Source organism: Silurus aristotelis (genome assembly GCF_946808225.1).
Source record: "Silurus aristotelis genome assembly, chromosome: 4".
NCBI lineage: Eukaryota > Metazoa > Chordata > Actinopteri > Siluriformes > Siluridae > Silurus > Silurus aristotelis.
The window spans coordinates 26,052,710-26,075,144 of NC_139577.1; the positions used below are offsets into that span (position 1 = coordinate 26,052,710).

The 22,435-nt window shown below is 39.5% G+C and overlaps 3 protein-coding genes across 4 annotated transcripts in view; 1 reads left to right on the top strand and 2 right to left on the bottom strand.

Moving 5' to 3' along the window:
* Positions 1–22,435, bottom strand: part of phactr2 (phosphatase and actin regulator 2) — a 279,098-nt gene that overhangs the window by 85,638 nt on the left and 171,025 nt on the right. The gene's annotated exons all lie outside the window — the stretch shown is intronic.
* cog2 (component of oligomeric golgi complex 2) lies at positions 441–18,448 on the bottom strand. 2 transcript variants are annotated; one of them, XM_083538534.1, is made up of 18 exons: positions 18,236–18,448; positions 16,206–16,367; positions 15,713–15,778; positions 15,519–15,599; positions 15,310–15,413; positions 14,967–15,075; positions 14,287–14,466; positions 11,353–11,477; positions 10,599–10,725; positions 10,187–10,326; positions 8,046–8,107; positions 7,516–7,667; positions 7,204–7,386; positions 4,723–4,795; positions 2,978–3,120; positions 2,482–2,621; positions 2,211–2,391; positions 441–1,190 (listed from the first exon to the last, which is right to left on the bottom strand). In XM_083538534.1, the coding sequence occupies exons 1-18, from the start codon at positions 18,290–18,292 to the stop codon at positions 1,083–1,085; spliced, it is 2,193 nt and encodes a 730-aa protein (XP_083394660.1). In that variant the 5' UTR covers positions 18,293–18,448; the 3' UTR covers positions 441–1,082. The 2 variants fall into 2 exon arrangements, with proteins under 2 accessions (XP_083394660.1, XP_083394661.1); XM_083538535.1 differs by having other exon boundaries at positions 16,206–16,437; positions 16,473–18,415.
* pgbd5 (piggyBac transposable element derived 5) overlaps positions 20,968–22,435 on the top strand; it is a 42,893-nt gene continuing 41,425 nt past the window's right edge. The window contains exon 1 of the mRNA XM_083538555.1: positions 20,968–21,710. Coding sequence (XP_083394681.1) covers positions 21,389–21,710 — 322 coding nt within the window. The 5' untranslated portion in view covers positions 20,968–21,388. The remainder of the gene's footprint in view (positions 21,711–22,435) is intronic.

Genomic DNA, 22,435 nt, shown 5'->3' on the forward strand with positions numbered 1-22,435 from the left:
ATTCTATAGGATTATCTGCTCACATAGCTATTTGTGTATTATCCAATGAGCTAATCATATGACAGTAGCACAATGCAGAAAATGAAGGACAGGGACTTTAACTGTGGCATGGCTGTTGGTGCCAGACATTTAAAAACTGCTGATCTACTGGGATTTTCCCACGAGACTTTGTACAGAATAGTGTGGGGGAAAAATGACAGTGAGTGCAGATGTAGAATGTGTTTGATTTTGAGGCAGAACAGCAAAATACCACATGCGCTCAGCCAAGTACAGGAATCTGAGACTACAATCGGTATAGGTTTAACTACCTGGTCTTTTTCTAGTTTATTTTTTTAAGGTTATTATTGTATTCCTGTCAGCTCAAACCATTCTCCATGAACTATTTCCTCAACAAAAAGAAGTATCCTACAAGGCTAGAACACAAGCAGCAATGTGGGCCATAACTTTCTAAGCCTTTTATTGTCAAGGATATGTTGAAAAGTTACAGTAGTTTCAGCCTTATCCAGTAGAACATGTCTCTGATAACAGTATGTTGACATGAAATGCAAAAAGTATCCCATCACATTGGGGTGCTGAGCTTCTATTTGGCAACCTGGCTCAGAGAAGAAACTGTGGCAGAAATTACACTTCATTCATCGACACACAGTGTTAAATTTTATGACATAATCTCCAAAACAACAGTCACAGGCTGTCAAAGCAACTGCTTATGTAACTGTGTATTACAGGTTACAACACACAGTACTATCCAGTACATTCCTTAATATTAAAATGATTATATTTCGAATCATTACATATCATTATGAATCCCTTATCCACTATTATTTAACATTAGAATTCCCTAATTATCTCAAAAGATTTAACAATAAATAACATTTGACCAAATGAACGCATTCTTGTAGTGCGTCATCGCAGGCGGATCTCTCAGTTTAAAGCGCTTGATTTTTACATCTCAACTTCACTGAGAGCAACATGGCTGTCAATCAGTGGGGAAGCCTTTTCGTTTCCCCCCGGTAACCTTTGTGAACACCTGCCCGCTGAAGCTCTGTAGAACAGGAGGTTCCCGTCGACCTGAAGGACGAGCCCTAGGAACCAGCCTGCTCTGCTGTGGCGAGATCCCGTGCCTCGCGCACCAAGTCCAGCAGAGCGGAGAACATGGTGATGTCGCTTGGCTGGAGACCCATCTTCTCAATCTGTTAAAGGAAAAAACACCAATATGTATGTGTTATAAGCTTAACTAGTGACCAACCTTAGATTTTAGTAGCATGCCTGATTAAAAAAAAACAAAAAAAAAAAAACAAATCACAATGAACAGTGCATACTGTGTTTTACATAATAATAAACCGCCTACAATTGCAGTGAACGATATTTACTAATATATATGTATATTTTAGAGTCCTAATCATCCGTAACATATAAACTGAGCAGACATACACTATATAAACAAACAAACAAAAAAAGCTTTGTATATGCTTTTTGAACATCTTATTTCACATTTATTCCCCATTTCCTGTTTTAATAACCTCCACACTTCTTGGAGGATGTTTCACTTGATATTAAAATGTGCTTGTGTCAACCCATGTAAACCATATCTTTTGCTTTGCTATGTGCATAGGGGTATTGTCATGCTGGAATAGGTTTGGATGACCTGTTTGGATGCCGTATACAGACTACTGCCACCTGGTGGTATGAGTGCTTCAATCACGCATGCTCAAAACGTACATGCACGGTTTAGTGAGTCAGATGTGCCTGCCTAATAATCGGCCTAATTTGCAGCCCAGTCAACCGGTGCCCATAAAAAAAAGAAATAAAAAAAAGCCAGAAATCGGGCTGATTAATCAACCGGCCGATTGAACGTTCGACCTCTAGAAAGAACCACATATGACTGGAAAAGTTAGAGGTCCTAATAGTTTTTAGCCATATAGTGCATGTTACTGCCATGAAAATTTTTTTCAAACAAATCACACTTTCACCAAACGGAAACATAAAATATAAAAATAAGATAAAAAGAAAACACAATAATGATACACTCTGAAAGAAAAACATTGGGTCTCTACCACTGGGACCTACCAGACAAATTATGTTAAGTACCAGAGTTACAGGTAATTGTTCATTACCTGAATTAGTACCAATGGTTGCCGTTTAAATCAATGGTTGTGTGAATCGTTTCCTTACACTGAGAACATGTGTGTGGTATATTGAGCTGAAGTTACCTGCTCTCCGAGATACTCAACATCCAGAGCCAACTGCAGGCGGATCTTGCTGTCGTCTGAGGGTCCGGAGTTGGCTCCTGCTGTGCTGGTTGTGGCGGTTTTTCTCGCCTGTTTCAGCCTCTTCAGACTCTCCTCCATCTTCCGCACAGAGCTCAGCACGTCAGATATGGTCTCAAAGTATCTGAGATAACGTTGAGATATGTAATTAACACGCCGTATCATGATGTATTATGAACTTGTATACCTGCATTGATATATATTTAGGTACTACCTGTGAGTGCAGTCTGAAAGTGCAACACGGAGCCACTCGTGGATGATGGAAAGCTTCACCACGTCTGTGGAGTCAGTGAGCAGCTGATGTATGGGTTGCAGAGCATTATCCATATAAGCTGAGGCTCTGGTGGGTACCTCCTGATAACGATGAAGAAATAAACAAATAAATATAAGCAAAGCAAATTCAGTGACATTTAAAAAAAATCTAACATGGACAAGGGATAAATATTTTACTTGCTAATACTTTTGCAAGTGAAAGAATAAATAGCTTAATTTGCCACTTCATAGCCATTATTAGCCATAAAGGATTTCTCCGACTCTGATCCTGGACTGCAGGATCCTAAACAGTTATTATTTTTATTGCTCCTTCACAGGCAATCAAACTGGTCAGCTGAATCAGGTGTCTCTTAACAAGGGTCACCAAACTGCTCCTGGATCAGGATTAGGAAACCCTGTACACTAGTCATTATTGTGCCCTGTTCAACCGATCAGACCTTATTGGTTCTTCTGTAGAGACGTGGAACTTCTGATGCATTTTTCAGGAAGCGGAAGCTCCTCTCTGTCAGGTTCTGAGTCATCCTGCTGTTCAATGTTGGGATGCATCCAGCCAAAGCCGCTTTAGAGTCACCCAAGGCATCTATAGTTCACAAGTGGAGACAAGGTATAAGCAGATGTTCCAGCTGAGTTCCAGTTCTACCATTGTTATGTAGGGCTGCAGCCATTATTTTAGCAACCAAGTATTCTACCAATTATGCCATCAATTAATTTAGTAATTAGACAAGAAGTACTTTTTCTTTATTGAAGAGCAATAATAAATATACAAGAGAAAATAAGACAGGTGTCTTAAAACAAAGTAATGTGTTTCTTTTTTGGAAAAATGAGCATTTTATTGCTGAAATTGTGAAAACTAACTTTCACAATTTCAGGGAAAACTAAACCTATTTAATTGCTTTATTACATGAATCTGCAAATACAAAAATGTTAATAATTTTTTTTAAATTACTTTAAAAAGGGTAAATGCACTGTATTATGTTTTAAGTTGAAATTATCCCAAATCTTCTCTTCGCCCCACACTTTCTCTCTTTTTCATACTTCTGTGTTGTATGGAAGCCGGTTTAAGAAACAGAAAAAAGAAAAGAAAAAAGTTTGCCCAATTCTAAGATTGTTTTCTAGCAATTCTGACGACTTCTTTCGGCTGCTCCCATCAGGGGTCGCCACAGCTGATCATCCGTCTCTATATCCCCCTGTCCTCTACATTTGTCTCTTTCAAACCAACTACCTGCATGGCTTCCCTCACCACATCCATAAACCTTCTTCTTGGTCTTCCTCTTTTCCTCCTTCCTGGTGGCTCCATCCTCAGCATTCTCCTACCGATATACCCCATGTCCCTCCTCTGCACATGTCCAAACCATCTCAATCTCGCCTCACTCACCTTGTCTCCAAAACGTCCTGTCCCTCTAATAAACTCATTTCTAATCCTGTCCATCGTCGTCACCCCCAACAAAAACCTCAACATCTTTAGCTCTGCTACCTCCAGCTCCGCCTCCTGTCTTTTACTCAATGCCACTGTCTCTAAACCATACAACATCGCAGGTCTCACCACAGTCCTATAAACTTTCCCTTTCATTCTTGCAGATACTCTTCTATCACACATCACTCCTGTCACTCTTCTCCACCCACTCCACCCTGCCTGCACTCTTTTCTTCACTTCTCTAACACGCAATTCCTTCATTTCTCACAATTCCGAATTTATTTCTTGTTAACATTTGGGCCTGAAGTTTGAAGCTGTTGGTGTATGATCGAGACCTCCTCCGAATTCTCTCCAGGGATCGGAGGCTTAGTTCAATACCATGCGATTCAATTGATTGTAGACTTCATAGATTGATTTAGTTTTCATGTGTAAAGCTTTCTGGCATTACAGAGGTTTTGAATTTAGAGAAATAAAGTAAAAATGACAATGATTAAAGTCAGAATTATGTGAAAACAATTTGGAATTGTGAGAAAACAAGTCGGAATTGTGGAAAAAAATGGAATTAGGCAGAAAGGGAATTCCATAGTGTTTACATGTCCAAAGAGGCTCCAGAGTTTAGCGGGTGGTGCGTCAGTCCATGAGGAGTTTGAATGAAGAATTATTTGCGACGATGCATTTTTGTATTCGAATTACTCGAGTTTCTCGAGGAATCATTTCAGCCTTATGGTTAAATCATATCAAACAAAGACAGAAAACACTAACCGATACCTGATACAAGTGCAAGGTTTTGGAACCCAATCTCCTGCAATCTCTCCTTCACCATATTAGAGATTTCAGGAATCTGAAACCATAAGAATGAGAACATAAACAACATAAACACAGATAATCCCAGATTTACGATGGAGATGAGTTACAATGACATGACCTTGGATACACAGGAGTTTTAAAGAACGGTGATCAGTATAAGGTGGTATACTGTAACTTTTAAATTATTACATTATATATATTTACACTACAAAAAAGTTTGCGGACACCAGGAAATTAAGTATGGTATATGCTCCACATATTTTAACATTTAGTCCCAATTTGTTCCAATAATTCCCTCCACACTTCTGGGAAGATGTTAGATTCGATTTTGGGGTGTGCTTGAGCTTCAGCTTTGTGATAACAGTTTGGGAAAGAACCACACATGGCTGGGAAAGTCAGGTCTCCCAATACTTTTGTCCATATAGTGAATGTGGCAGAGAGGCAATTTTTAAAATTTTCAGTATGGATTTATTTTGTGAACATTAGTATTAGTCAAAGTTGGTATTAATAGGGTTTTTTCTGAGTTACAGAAGTGTGGAGTAAAACCATTTTATTCAGTTGAGCAAGTCAAATCTACAGTGCATCAAGTCTGTGTGCTTAGGGTCATTGTGCTGTTGGAAGATGAACCCTCGCCCTAGTCCAGAGCACTCTGGAGCAGTTTTGCTGCATGTTTCCCTATATCCTGATTAGTCTCCCATTAGCTGCTGCTGAAAAACAGCCTATAGCATTAAACTGCCACCACCATGCTTCACTGTAGGGATGGTATTGTCCAGGTGATGAGCGGTGCCTGGTTTCCTCCAGACATGACGCTCAGCATTCAGGCCAGAGAGTTTAGTCTTTGTTTCTCATGGTCTAAAATCCTTCAGATGCCTTTTAGCAAACTCCAGACAGGTTGTCATGTGCCTTTTACTTAAAAGTGTCTTCCGTCTGGCCACTCTACCATACAGGCTTAATTGGTGGTGTGCTACAGAGATAGTTGTTTTTTTTGGAAGGTTCTCCTCTCCCCGCAGAGAAGTTCTGCAAAGAAGAATGGGAGAAACTGCCCAAAAAAAGGTGCCAAGCTTATAGCATCAAACTCAAAGTGACTTGAGTCTGTAATTGGTGCCAAAGGTGCCTCAATAAAGTATTGAGCAAAGGCTTTGAATATTTTAGTTTTTTTTTATTTTTAATTAACTTCATTGTGGGGTATTGTTTGTAAATCTTTGAAGGAGAATAATGAATTAAATCCATTTTGAGAAAGGCTGTATAGAAATGTGTAAAAAGTGAAGCGCTGTAAATACTTTTTCCGGATGTAGTGTATAAAAATTGACTATATACAGTGGAACCCGGTTATGTCGATGTCCTGGGGGTTGCCAAAAAGCGTCGAGATAACCGATGATCGAGATAAACGAAAATCAGTATGGCGGCAATATATTAACGTGCTTGAAATTTCTTGATGTACATGATGTGCGTTAATAAATGAGAATGTGCATGCACGTGTTTTTGGAGGGTTTTTTTACACAACAGCGTTGCTGCGATTTGTTTAATGAAGGTATGCTATAAAAATACATCCAGTACATGTTTGTTAACTGTTAGGAATCCACCTGCCACGCCCCCTTCAGCCCCCTTCAGCGTGTCAGGTGTTTTCTCGGCCGCTTTCTCTGAAGCTCCTGGCTTTAATCGCGCACATATGGTGCTCGTTTAGCATCATCACCAGCTCCTATTTAAACTTCCACACTCTCACTGTCCGTTATTGTTGGTATATGTTGGTTCACGGCGGTCGTTGTTATCACGCATGCGTATCCCGGTACGTGTCTTCCCACCGGCACTGTCTCAACGGCTGCTCTTTTCTTCCCAAAGCGCACCGCGGATTCGCCCCCGATCCTGCCGGTGTTCATTCTATGCTTTTGCTGCTCATCCCACGTTCCGTGCCGCGCTCCTACCAAGCGCAGCTTTCGCCTCTTGTTCATCGCATAACATTTAACAACAAAAGGCATATGTGCACTAACTAACAGCAGAGATTCACCAGTATACAATACAACACCTGTAGCAACTGTAAGACTTGATTTTTCCGCCAGTTTCGCGAGTTCTTCTGCGGCTGCACAGTGCCGATCGAGATAACTGACGTTAAATGGCAAATTTTTCCCCCCTTGTGCTCGAGATATTAGGGTTCGGCGACATAACCGATAAAAAATGCTGAGACAAAGCGAGAATTTGGCGGTTCCACTTCAAAAACGTCGACTTAATAGGGTTGTCGAGTTAACCGAGTTCGAGATAAGTGGGTTCCACTGTATACACACACACACACACACACACACACACACACACACACACACACACACACACACACACACACACACACACACACACACACACACACATATATTATACACAAATGATTTCAAATCAAACAAAAAACAACCTTGGCCCCCAGGCTACTAACTAGTGTTGCTTTATTCGTACCTGTTCCTGTAAGCGATCCACATCAGCAGCAATGAAAACCAGCTGTTTGGTGGACAGGACTGTAGGACCACCGCTCTCACTGTCTGCATCCTGAGAAGTACGGCTCGATGTGGAGGAGGCAGAGCTTGGGAGAGGTCTAATGGCTTCTTTGGTGGTATCTGAAGGTGAGGTTTTTGTTAGGACCTAGAAAAACACAAAGACAAGGAAGCAGAAAAGGTCAAACCATCAGTCAAATCTTAAATCTAGCTGTTAGAAGAGAATAAAATGGAAGAATAAATATCTGCTTAGGCTTTATCGTCTTTAGCTCTGTACCTCAGTGAGAAAGGTGGCATAACGGGAGAAGAGCTGCAGCGTTAGCTTCCAGAATCGATGAGCAAGAGGGGGCAGGTAGATGCGCTCTGCCCAACACCTGCATACACAGCTACATAACACCTCGGTTACCTGTAAACGGTACTGGCTTCCCACTACACACACACACACACACACACACACACACACACACACACACACACACACACACACACACACACACACACACACACACACACACACACACACACACACACACACACACACACATCATCATTATTCTATCCCTTTGAGGACCTTCCACTAACAATTATTAAAGCAGTTAATCCATACCATGACATCACCTAATCTAATCCCAACCCTAATCTAAAATGGATCTTTTAACACAGTATTTCTATCTGATGTAATGCATATAAGAGTTCATTTTGGCCGAACGAAGCAGATTTCCTCAGGGTTGATCTTTTGTGGGGGGGTTTTTGTGCTTATTCAGCATTTTATTTATTTTTTTACCACAAGACTGCTAGGAAACCTACCTGGAGCTGCTTTTAATCCATCTGCAGTGGCATTTTCCAGACATCCAGCAATCTCTTTGCACCTGAAAAACATATCCAGGGCAAAAGTTTAATAAACACTGTCGTTGCAAATTTCTTCAATAGTGTTTGATTTACATCCTTTAAAGGCAATTTTTTCACACTTCTTTATTTGTTATTTTCACTGGCAGGCAATTTGAAATGGTCAAGTGTTTTTAATTACTCCTCCCCTGCCAGTTTGGTCACCTGCCAATTCCCAAGCATCAGCCAGCTCTCCCTCTATCCTATCATAACTCCACGTGTTAATCCAGTCAACTGCATCTTCTGGAACTGCTGCTTATGCTGCATCACAGCAAAAAAGGGCAGTCATTCAGCACCATCAGCATTTTTTCCCGAGACCTTCTGCGAATATCGATGTCAACCAGGCATCATGCAATGTTAAAATATACCACCTATTCCTGTATTCAGCAACACCACAAACCAGGCAGCATTCCTTTCATTGTTCATTTGACCTTCTGCATACACGAGTTCACACAAACCCATAGCATCTAGCAGCTATTTCCAGTCTAATCAAAGGGTGAACAATTGAGATCCCTGTGTTTAAATGTAATGGTGGGTCACGTGAATGCATTTCCGAACTCATCGTCTGATTTTAGTCTCGCATCTCTTTTCCTACGGCTCCCAATTTAGTGGAATGCGCATTGATTCTACATTCTAGGCACTTTCATTTTAAAACCTACATTACTAAAACTCGGATGGAACAGTGTGTGTTGAGACTGGTTATATATTCAAGCAGTTGTACAGATAGTACATGTTTTTCCTTTTACCGGACAATTGCACAATACGCCTACATTTTACCCATTCTGGCAGATAGTCAGGTTTAGACGGATGGACTTGATAATAAGCCGAGGGTGGGAAAAAAAACAATCCAAAAAAACCCCCAGAGCACAGACAATCTCACTCCTACACAATGATTGTTCAGTCTTAAAAATCGAATTTCACAAAATCCATAGTTCCAGATAGTTTAGATAAACCGATTTAATGTAAAAGTCTGAAAATCGCAGCCTAGGATATTATATATTATTGTAATATATATTATAATATATACTTTTCCCCCATATTAGAGGTCCTGAACCACCTAGTACTGGGCCGTAGAAGAGTTGCTACTGGGTCACAAGAATATTCTGGGAAAATCTCTATAGATATGACACTATTCTTTACTGTGTGTTTTGCCTCAAAATTTACTTTAGTAAAGAAGGTAAGGAAAAAAGAAACCAGCAATGGTGATAACAAAGAGACAGCAATTGATGAAAAAAAGGGAAAAAAGGAAACAGCCTTTAACCGAAAATATCATTTGTGCCAATTCAAATACCTGATAAATATTGTACAGTAAAACCCTATTGTACGAGCAACTAATAGTACGAGCAAACAAAGATACGAGCGACCTTCAAAGTCACGAGCAAACCCATGCTGCTGGTTCCCCCTCTTTCGGCCGAGGGTTGCATCAGTCGCTTAGTTGATGACGTATTGCTTGGTCGCTCTCGTTGTTCGGTGCAGCAAAAACGTAACTTTTTTAGTGTTATATTTTTATTTTAGTAGAAATCTTGAAAAATGTCTCCCAAGAAAATCAGTGATGGTGCTGGGAAAACGACAGTAAATAGAATTACCATTAAGACCAAGAAGGAAATAGTGGAAAAGTATGAGCGTGTTGTGCGTCTCACACTCACCACTACCACATGGGTATATGTTAAATTATGTTTACGGTACGGTAATTTGCAGTGTATTTGTTTGTTAAAATAGCCTACAAATACTTTTTAAGTGCAGAAATAAGCGATCGAATGAGGTTTCGGAACGGATTCAATCACTTTTACATTAATTCTTATGAGGAAAACTAGTTCGAACATACGAGCAAATGAATCTACGAGCAATATTCACGAACGAATTATGCTCATCCAACGGGGTTTTACTGTTTAATAAATTACGATAAAGGACATTTTATTATTAGGACAATTTTTTCCCCTATTATAATCCTTTCAAGTAGAAGTTATCTTATCAGCTTTCATTTGTTGTTTATTTAAAATGCACACATTTATTTCTTTACTGAATGACACAAAAAAGAGGAAGACCTGCTCGGCTTTACTCACCGCAGCTGAAAGTAAACAGGGAGGTTCCACTTGTTGTGGAAGCTTTGATATGACGGGTGTGCTCGAAGTCTCTTTACACTCGCCTGAGATCCGCACTGCCTCTCAAACTTCCGCACAAAGTCCATGCTAATAGAGTACCTCTGCAAGAACCACAACAAATGTGTATGTGTGTGTATAAGTCAGACCTGTGAACTGATAGTGAACTAACAGTGATACTCTAAAAACAGAAACATGGCTACACAATGTAGTTTGGGGTGGAATTACTTTCACCACATCACTGAGTTCACCTTACTAACACAAGAAAAGCAATTAAGATAATTTCACTTGCATCATATTCGGCTTCAAATGACACTTAAAATTAATAGATGGAATAAATTATGCAGGTTCTCAGGTTTGTGTGGGGGTTTTTTACCTCGTAAAACACATCTGGATTGCCTGGATTAAAAAGAGAAGGGATCCTGCCTTCAACGCCTCTAATGGTCTCCGGCCAGACAGAGTTAACAAGGAAGTCATATCCAGGAACGACGTCAGCTTTGTCACTAAGTATAAAGATTACACAATGTTAGGAGTATAATCTGTTGACTGAACATGTGTGTGATGGCCTGGGAAAACCATTTACATGCTTACATTTACAATTTCCTACTATATGAAGTTCTTATACACAGAGGTTAAAATATTCTGATATACCCTCCATTTTCTTTTTTAAGATTAAAGGCAGACTGATTAAAAAAGGCAAGATTAAAAATGAGATAAAAAACGATTTCTACATTGTTTTGGTGAAATGTATTTAATCTTACATAAATCAAAGGTAATGGTAAAAGTAGAAAAAAAAAGGGAAACATGTAACAGTTCCCAGAATATATTTTTATTAAGTGGTAGCTCAGTGGTTCATTCAATTCAATTTTATTTATTTTTTTATAGCGCTTTTAACAATGGACAGTCTTTGAATTTTTTTATATATTTTTTTTTTATTACTTGGTTAAAGCTTTTCTTCAATTACCCTGGCTGCCAAAATAAATAAGTAAGTAAATAAATAACTAAAACATAAGACTCTGAAAGCTGCACTATGGCAGGATTTTGAACTCCACAAGCCCTGATAGTAACAGGGTGGGGGGAAAAAATAAACCATACATGGCTAGTAATAGAAGCGATAAACTACACTGTACCTCGAAACAGTCCCTCCTGTGACCTCACGGAGCAGACGGCAATGATGTGGCACAAACTCCAGAACCTTAGCGTACATCATTTGAAGGCTGTTAGGGCTGGACTTCACAAATTGTTCAGTTATGACCTGTGACATAAACATATTATTGAACATACACAATCCTATCAGTTATGCTGGTAGTGGGTTCACAGCTTTGCATTTAAGTGTGCAGCAATAGCAAATCTAATTTTATTTGTCACATACACATTCGTTCAGAGTATGACATAGTAAAATGCTTATTATGACATGTGAACAGAAATAGAATATAAAGAATACAATAGAGTATATATATATATATATATATATATATATATATATATATATATATATATATATATATATATATATATACATACACACACACACACACACACACACACACACACACACACACACACACACACACACAGTGGGTACGGAAAGTATTCAGACCCCCTTAAATTTTTCACTCTGTTATATTGCAGCCATTTGCTAAAATCATTTAGGTTCATTCTTCTTCCTCATGAATGTACACACAGCTCCCCATACTGACAGAAAAACACAGAATTGTTGACATTGTTGCAGATTTATTAAAAAAGAAAAACTGAAATATCACATGGTCCTAAGTATTCAGACCCTTTGCTGTGACACTCATATATTTAACTCAGGTGCTTTCCATTTCTTCTGATCATCCTTGAGATGGTTCTACACCTTCATTTGAGTCCAGCTGTGTTTGATTATACTGATTGGACTTGATTGGGAAAGCCACACACCTGTCTATATAAGACCTTTCAGATCACAATGCATGTCAGAGCAAATGAGAATCATGAGGTCAAAGGAACTGCCTGAAGAGCTCAGAGACAGAATTGTGGCAAGGCACAGATCTGGCCAAGGTTACAAAAAGATTTCTGCTGCACTTAAGGTTCCTAAGAGCACAGTGGCCTCCATAATCCTCAAATGGAAGACGTTTGGGACGACCAGAACCCTTCCTAGAGCTGGCCGTCCGGCCAAACTGAGCTATCGGGGGAGAAGAGCCTTGGTGAGAGAGGTAAAGAAGAACCCAAAGATCACTGTGGCTGAGCTCCAGAGATGCAGTCAGGAGATGGGAGAAAATTGTAGAAAGTCAACCACGCCAAGGTTCACGCCAGAACCTTGATATGCTTCTTACAGAGCCACTCCTTGGTTATCCTGGCTGTGTGCTTCGGGTCATTGTCATGTTGGAAGACCCAGCCTCGACCCATCTTCAATGCTCTAACTGAGGGAAGGAGGTTGTTCCCCAAAATCTCGCAATACATGGCCCCGGTCATCCTCTCCTTAATACAGTGCAGTCGCCCTGTCCCATGTGCAGAAAAACACCCCCAAAGCATGATGCTACCACCTCCATGCTTCACAGTAGGGATGGTGTTCTTGGAATTGGTACTCATCATTCTTCTTCCTCCAAACACGTTCAGTGGAATTATGACCCAAAAGTTCTATTTTGGTCTCATCTGACCACATGACTTTCTCCCATGACTCCTCTGGATCATCCAAATCGTCATTGGCAAACTTAAGACGTGCCTGGACATGTGCTGGTTTAAGCAGGGGAACCTTCCGTGCCATGCATGATTTCAAACCATGACGTCGTAGTGTATTACCAACAGTAACCTTGGAAACGGTGGTCCCAGCTCTTTTCAGGTCATTGACCAGCTCCTCCCGTGTAGTTCTGGGCTGATTTCTCACCTTCCTTAGGATCATTGAGACCCCACGAGGTGAGATCTTGCATGGAGCCCCAGTCCGAGGAAGATTGACAGTCATGTTTAGCTTCTTCTATTTTCTAATGATTGCTCCAACAGTGGACCTTTAAGCTGCTTGGCAATTTCCCCGTAGCCCTTTCCAGCCTTGTGGAGGTGTACAATTTTGTCTCTAGTGTCTTTGGACAGCTCTTTGGTCTTGGCCATGTTAGTAGTTGGATTCTTACTGATTGTATGGGGTGGACAGGTGTCTTTATGCAGCTAACGACCTCAAACAGGTGCATCTAATTTAGGATAATAAATGTAGTGGAGGTGGACATTTTAAAGGCAGACTAACAGGTCTTTGAGGGTCAGAATTCTAGCTGATAGACAAGTGTTCAAATACTTATTTGCAGCTGTATCATACAAATAAATAGTTTAAAAATCATATATTGTGATTTCTGAATTTTTTTTTTTAGATTATGTCTCTTACAGTAGACATGCACCTACGATGACAATTTCAGACCCCTCCATGATTTCTAAGTGGGAGAACTTGCAAAATAGCAGGGTGTTCAAATACTTATTTTCCTCACTGTATGTGTGTATATATATATATATATATATATATATATATATATATATATATATATATATATATATATACACATATATATATATATATATATATATATATATATATATATATATATATATATATATATATATATAAAGTATAAAAAGTATGAAAGTATGAAGTATAACTACAGCATAAAAATAGGGATAAAAAAATTTATTATTATTTTAAATTACATATATAAAAAAAAATTAGGCAAGAATATCACAGAAAGGGATGGGTATGTATATGACAGACATTGACAGTAGTCCAGATTTAAAGTGTCCCAGTGTGATTGTCACTAAAGTGTTGATGTTCTAATATTAAAAGGATTTTGCATATCTCAGATTTCTTCATATCAGGAAGCTGGTGTCAGAGCACAGGGTCAGCCATGGTACAACCCCCCTGGAGCAAATAGGGTTGAGTACCTTGCTCAAGGGCCCAACTGTAGCAATCTGGCAGTGCCGGAGCTTGAACCCTCGACCTTCTGATTGTTATCGCAGAGCCTGGACCACCACTTTATTTAATCAAGTCCGTGCAATACAATAGTATGAATCTGTGTAGTCGTAGCGTATGAGCAATAAATTAAATATACCTCTTCCATGTATGGCTTCACTAAGACTTGTCCAACCAGTGTCTCTGCATCTCTGGTCTTGTCGATAGTGGCGTAAGTGCGCAGGCAGTGACGCACCATGGCCACGTTTGATGTTTGTAAGCCCTGAATCAGCAAACCCTCGAGGGACTGCTGCAGCATGGCAGTGATACCAGCAATCCTCTGAAATGCAAAATACAATCACACGGCTCACAACCTGTCATTGTAAATTTGTGCAAAATGTGTATCATTCACATTGTATGTCTGATACATCTGGCATCTTTAATTAGATCTGTAGGACTTGATCTAGGGGTCATTGACATCAAAAATACAGATACTGTGAAAAATGATGTTTTGATATGCTAAGAGTTGTGCTATCCCGCCACTAACACATGGCTATGATTTTCTAGTGTCACCGTGATTGACGAAAAAGAGAAAGAGAGAGAGAGAGAGAGAGAGAGAGAGAGAGAGAGAGAGAGAGAGAGAGAGAGAGAAAATTTCAGCCCTCTTATCCAGAAGAAATGGTCAATTTAGCTTACTTGGCTCTCAGCTAATAAATAATGTGTCCTGTTATAAAATTTTTTTGGAAGACTTGTACTTCTTACAATTCCCTTTTGAACATTTCTTCCATCATTGTTAAATCAATGTCTCCTTATAGAAAAGAATATGAAAGCTGAGCCCACCGGTCGAACTTTGTCCAGCAGGGGCATGCCTTTGCTCTGGACAGCATGGAACTGCAGCTGGTTGAACTCGGTGGCGATCCGCTCGAGAATCTGACCCGCTACCAAAGGACTTCATAGAAAAACAAAAGATTTTACAGAACAGAAAAAGATTACGTTTTTTTTATGTGCAACAAAATGCTAGGTAGAAGATAAAATATAATTTTGAGCTACTAAAATTCAGTCATTCAGTCTACTGCAAGATTGCTTAACAAAAGCTGGCATTACCATTCTAATACTATTATTGCATTATTAGTACTATTATTAATACTACTACACATTTCTTACAAGTTTTTTTCAAACTTACCTGCTTGTCTCAAGAGAAGTGGTGTCTTGGGCATTTTGCGAGTGTAGGATTTTCTCGATTTTCTCCACCGATCGAACCACTTGCATAAGTCTTAATACACAACCCTATTGTAAAAATCCAAGGAAATAAGAGCCACAAACATCATCAGGTTACAGTTTACAGGTTACAAATTGATCAATGCTTTAAAGGCAAATCACTCAGATCCACACCTTTTTCTTTTGTATGTCGTCTTGCTTGGTCAACTGTGTGTCTATGGCTTGGATGACTTCGTTGACCGATGACCTCAGACTCTGTGGGAAAAAAAAAGAAAGTGAGACGTAGCATTTGGGAAATATATGAAATTTGTACTGCAGAATTAAACGTTTGCATCGTAGTGCAAAACCGTGGTGCTGGAACACTTTACCAGCACTTCTTCTCGCAGCTGGCCGAGAGGGACAGAAAGCTGGTTGAGAGCTTTATCCATTCCCACCTACACAAACAACAGAGGAAAAAGACACAAGAAACAGTAACTTAACACATAATACAGAACAATTAAACACCCACTGAAAACTAACAATGGCACAGTTTCAGATTTTGTGCGAGTTGTTTCATTACAGGTGCTAAATAACAAGTGATAAAAATGCTTGGCTCTGAATATTATCAAGAACTCACATTCAGAGATATGTGGTTAAAATAACACACACACACACACACACACACACACACACACACACACACACACACACACACACACACACACACAGGAAAGTGCTATTTTCCATCATCCAAATACATGTGCATGTCTTATTATTGAGTCAAATTCTCCTAATGATAATGATATACTGTATTATTATTTTTTTGCTACAATAAGTCTCCAATTCATGTTCAAACTGAAAAAGGTAGAGGACTTAACTTACAAGATTTGTGGACAGGTTGACAAAATCAGCATAATCTTTATTGATAAGCTCGACCATGGCCGTTTTGAGGAGCCTGTAATAGTGCTCCAGGTCCTGGCGCATCTCCTCCAGCTGGACACGCTTTCTGCAGTCCGCCACAAATTTATCCACGTCAAAATCATCCTGGAAATTCACAGACATGTCATTAAAACTCATCTCCCAAACTAAGGTTATCGCTCTTGATGTAGAAAATCTGGAGAATTTTAACGCAAGTCAAGACAGCTACACAAATGATGATGTCACTGTTTTGAGATTTGGGGTAAATATCAACAATATCATGTCTACTCTTAAACTGCAATAATAAGCAAGCAGCAGTAATATGTTAGTTTCACCAATTTTGACCACTTGCCACCATCGCATAATGTGAAAGTCATGTACATTGCATGAAGCTTCAAGCTCATATATATCATATCTAATATAATATATATATACACCCACAATATTGCATAAATAAAATCATGATTATTTTACACATTTTTTCAACACCAGCCAGATTTGAAAAGATAATGCAAAATAATTTCTTAAAATAATAGTTCATAATATCGTTTTATTAATCATTTTAACATTTTTTCTTTTGGAAACAGTGCAAAATATATACTTGTTAAACTACTTAAACAACATTACCTAACAGTGTGTACACAGGGAATCACACATTTTTAGTCACAACATTAAATCATCCAAATAAATGAGTTTTAGGTTTAATAATGTGGGCACATTTACACAAAATAAAAGACTAATTTGCACAAATAAATGCAATTCACTAGCGTGTCTACTTACTGATCGGTGTCAGTAGCAACGTTTACATGTACACTTTTTTGTCATTCCAATTACAATCATTCCGATTTAAAGATTCAGGGGACTTTTTACACGAGTCGTTATCTAATCCGATATGGTGTTTACATGTGCCGTGCTTTCAGTCAGAATTACTTTGTGACATGCGCACATGTCCTGTTTGCTGCCTTTTATTCCTGTCAACATGGAGTTCCGTTATTTCTTATGCATGCTTTTTTTTATGCAAAGTGTTGCTCTTAATCGAACAAAAGTGTGAATTTGTAGGCATACTACTGCAGGAAGGTATGAGGAGAAAAACAGCGCAGGGAGCTGAGCTTTTTGGTGGCTGTGCATCTCTAAGGAGCAGCTTAATACCACCCCTACATCCTCCGAAAAGCAGAAGCGTGTGGCTGCAGGTCCGTAGTAAGGACTGGTGGGAACGGGTTGAATAGCTGGGATTTAGTGACCTGGAATGAAAACTAAACTTTCACTTGAGTTGCCGGTCTTTAAATTTATGGGTCAGTCTTCTCAATAATGAGATTTAAATTCAAACAATCGAACGTGGGAAAAAAAAGGGTCAAAATATTACGCTTTTTGTATTCATAGACAAATTTACCGGTCAATTAATCTGCAAAAATAAACAAGTAAATAAAGTAAATAAAGTATGTGATAGCTTTTCTCTTTTAAGTGTTTAAGACTTTTAGGTAAACCTGCACCCCAAAGAGAGTCAATGTCTCTCCACTCATTGATGTTGAGCTTTAAAGGCTGAACTATTACTATTATTGTTATTATTAATAATTTTTTGTATTTTTTCTAAAGCCAGGAAGACTATATAAGACTAGATTTGCTAACTAACATTACTATCTCAGCTCTTTATTTAAACTGATCTGTCTCTATCATGTCAATGAATAGCTGATTTGTATCATTGTATTATAATTATTATTATTATTATAATCATAAGAAGTAAAGTTTTACAGCCAGTGCAGATTGATGACTAGTTCACTCACTCGCCATGTTCACAGGATTACATTTTAAGCATTTTACCACACTTAACTAGAATGCTGATGCAATTCACTTCAGTTTCACAATCTTTTTTTAAATATTTATATTATTTCTCAGTCTATAAAGTGAACGGAGCACCAATACATCTCTCACACTTTTTTTTGTGATGTGAGTAACTAGCTTTAAATAAACACTGTGCTAGTCCAAAGCCGCCATACCTTCATAAACTCATCTTTGTTAAAACACAAAGAGTCAGGGCCCTTCGGTAAAGTCATGATTCTTCACGTCGACGAAAATCAAGAGGGAGATCAAAATAAATATAAAGGTCTTATCGCTTATATTTAGAAGCTCCCCGGTTCATTTCTAAACTGAGCCCAAAGAGCCTTCGTTCACTTCCGCAAACATGGCACGCACCCGGATGTGGTCACGTCACACAAGCGGGGCTGTCGTTGTTTTGTTTTTTTTAGCACGCGCCCTCTATCGAGATCCAGGAATAAAGCAGCAGCAACAAAAGCAGGGTCCAGGCTGCAGAACCAAAAGTGCCCTGTTCTCTTAATATGAGTGCAAAAACAAAGCTTTGCACATTATATGTGGTGCATTTGGGAAATCTTTTTTATTTACACATAGCTCTGTGTAAACGTGTACCCTTATATGTCCATCAGTCATTCTAATGCAACAAATTACAGCACGCGAAAGAAAGATGCATTTATTGTCACATATGCATTTCAGTACAATTAAATGATTGAATAAAATATTCCAGCTTGGAGTGAAGTGTTGGGGAAGGGGGGGGGGGGTGTAGGTTGCCAAAATAATCTTGGGGACCCTCTAAGTCTATTTTTTTATCAGACAGAAGCTGAATTATTAACTAAAATCAGTCTGTTGGCCAATAAGTCATAAGATAAAAAAATCAGGATTCTAACAAGAAAATCTAACAAAGTCTATTTATATATACACCAACCAGGCATAACATTATGCCCACCTGCCCATTATTGTGTTGGTCCCCCTTTTGCTGCCAAAACAGTCCTGACCCATGAGCATTTACAGCATTAACTTCTTCAGCAGTTTGAGCTACATGAGCTCGTCTGTTGGATCGGACCTACGGTTTAGCCTTCGCTCCCCACGTGCATCAATAAACCTTGGCCATCCACAACCATGTCACTGGTTCACCACTGTTCCTTCCTTGTACCACCTTCATAGATATTGACCACTGCAGACCACTAACATCCCACAAGATTTGGATTTCACTTCATGTAGCGTTTTGACACTGGACCTCTTTGAGTGTTTACAGGCTCTGGTATTTAGAAGCTGGTGTTGGATCTATGATGGTGTAAGAATTACAGACTGCCTCAATCCAGATTCCACCCCACGCTATATCAAATTCAGCTCATCCTCAAAATGGCTTAAAATTGATAAAAAGTAGTTATGTAGTTTGATGTCGAATTTCAGTTGTATCAATCTTGATCATAGACTTAATTGAATCAGTCTGGGAGAGGCAGCAAGCCATCAAGGACTATCTAGAACCCAAAGTGTTTCATGTATTTTGTCACTGCGTAGCATTTTTTTCTAACAATGGTCTCAAATGTTGAGCTATTTTACGAGTTGCTCAGTAGCTCCTGGTTCCACAACCTCAAATGACTGTATAAAACTGTAAAAAGGACATTACTTATAATCTTACATTCCGGTGCTTATGTTAGTTCTCACTCTCCAGTGTTCTGTATTGTTTAAAGATTATGATCACACTCTTGATGTCACCCAAATGAGGATGGGTTTCCTTTTTGAGTCTGGTTCCTCTCAAGGTTTCTTCCTCATAACATCTAAGGGAGTTTTTCCTTGCCACAGTCGCCATGGCTGCTCATCAGGGATAAATACACACCATTCACCTTAATTCTTAAGTTATATAAAGCTGCATTCAGACAATGTCCATTGTGAAAAGCGCTATAGAAATACACTTGACTTGACTTTACAAGAGCTGCAGTGATGCTTTGACATAGTCATCTAGCCTTCACAATTTGGCCCTTGTCAAGATCGCTCAAATCCTTTATGATCCTCAATTTTTCCTGCTTTTAACTCATCAATTACAAGGACAAAATATTGACTTGCTGCCTAATATATCTCACAAACTAACAGGTGCCATGATGAAGAAAAAAAGTGTTATTCCCTTCACCGGTTGTAATTTTATAATGTCGTAGTGCAATACCACCTGTGTGCAATACGTGCGTAACTAATTATTACTAGTGGTCTCTTCTTTTCCTTATTTGTATTTATACATTGTGTTGTGTATATACTTTATATTATAGTATGTGTCTATACTTTATAGATTTGCATTTATTTATTCTTTGCTGCTGTAACAGAGAAATTTCCCAACTGTGGGAAGAATAAAGGTATATCTTATCTTATCTTATCTTATCTTATCTTATCATGTTATGCCTGGTCGGTGTGTATTAAAAAGAACAGCAAATACCCATATAATAATAATAATAATAATAATAATAATAATATTAATAATAATAATAATAATAATAATAATAATAATAATAATAAGAGAAGAAGAAGAAGAAGAAGAAGAAGGGAAGAAGAATCCTCACCATCATCATCATCATATGCTAATAATAATAATAATAATATGATGATGTATAGTGTAGAGTAATATTTTACTCAGTGCATAGAGCATTTTGCACAGTTTTTTTCCACCTATAAAGTTATACCAGAAAATATACGAGAAGATGAAATCACAAAATTAAAATCTCGATAATAATCTGGCAGGTATTACAGTACAATTTACTACAGTAGCTGCCTTTAGAGACAGTAAATTCATTGCCTTCGACAAAACATACGGAATATATGTAATAGAAAAATAAATGGTAAGGTAAACAGTACACTGCCCAGAGAGACATTTGAATATGAGACGTGAATCCGTGCCTCCATAAAATCCCTTTTGGCAAGACGTTATATTTGACGTTAGCTTCAGAGAATAACGCGATTGGACGGCAGAGTGAGGGCGAGTCAGGTGATTTCTGAGGAATAGTAAAGAGAGAGAGAGAGAGAGAGAGAGAGAGAGAGAAAGAAAGAGAGAGACGCACCCTGTACGGATGCACGCTAGTTCAGGTTTTGTTCGCCGGTGCGCTCGCGCGTCTCAGAACGGGTTTCAGCACTACGGTAAATGGGAACAGCGCTCGTGCGGTCTTGACTCGCTTTTGCGACATCCTCGAGGAGACGCGTCACGCGCGTGTAAACGGGAGCGAGGCTGCGGGGAGGGGAGGGGAAGGGAGGGGGGTGTAAAGCGGGACCGCATGCTGGAGCTTGAGCTCGTCCCAGACACTTTACTCCCGGACGCCGAAGCTCGCACGACCGTGCGCCGGCTCTGACGCGTGATGGCGGAGTGCGGGCGGAGGGCGCTGTCGCTGCTCGAGGCGGCCCGCTCGCGCTACGAGAGCCTGCAGATTTCGGACGACGTGTTCGGCGAGTCGGGAGACGACAGCAGCGAGAACCCGTTTTACAGCACCACAGGCGACTCCAACTCGGACAGCTGCCCGGAGGCGTGCGAGAGAGCGAGCGGCGCAGGGGCCGGCGGCACGCGCGCTTCCTTCGGTGCGGCCTCCGGTGGACATGCGGAGCTCAAAGAGGGAGAAGAGGAGGACGGATGGAACGATGCGTTACTGGACACTGACACCCCCCACTATAAAGACACATACGGTAAGACAACGGACAAGACACGATCCCCCACCAGTCCTGACATCTAGGTTAAAAGGGTGCGTCGGAAAACCTCCCCAGCCTTACACACATTTCTGACTTTCTACAAATATATATCATGGATTAGGGAAGACATGATTATGTGCAGATTCTGCAGGCTGTGTGACGCTTACAGTAATGGAAGATCGTATGATCATAAAATAGCATCATTCCTCAAACGTAATGTAATAGCCTTACTGGTCTTGATTAAGGCACTTGTGCATTCCCTGGTGGACATGAGTGCACACGAAGGACAATTATGTCCAAAATTAGTTTTAAAGGTCTACTTTCCTCCGGGAAATATACACATTAAAGACACATCTGAAAGGGAACCACCTGATTTTAGTTTCCAGTCACATGAGCTCAGAATGCATTTATTCCGTTTCTGCAAGTTTTTTTTTTTTCCTGGTCAGGTTCATGATGGATAGAAGCCTATCTCGGAAATCTTAGACATGATGCCGAAATACACCGTGGATGGAACGCCAGTCCATCCCAAGACACAATGCAGACACATTCACATGCAGAGGAAATTTATTGCAGTCAGTCCACCTACATGCATGTTTTTTTGGATCCGTAGGCAGAACAAGAATTTAGAGAAAACCCACACATTCAGAGAGAACATCCAAACTCCACACAGACTATTACTTTTTTTGGTCAGATAGGGTTTGGATAGGGAATTCGGTAATGAA

Coding starts and splice junctions, on each gene's coding strand:
- cog2 (XM_083538534.1), bottom strand. CDS start 18,292: ATGACTTTACCGAAGGGCCCTGACTCTTTGTGTTTTAACAAAGATGAG. Junction 2,622..2,977: donor TCTACAGAAGAACCAATAAG/GTCTGATCGGTT, acceptor CATCGTTATCAG/GAGGTACCCACCAGAGCCTC. Junction 1,191..2,210: donor TTGAGTATCTCGGAGAGCAG/GTAACTTCAGCT, acceptor TTCCTTTAACAG/ATTGAGAAGATGGGTCTCCA.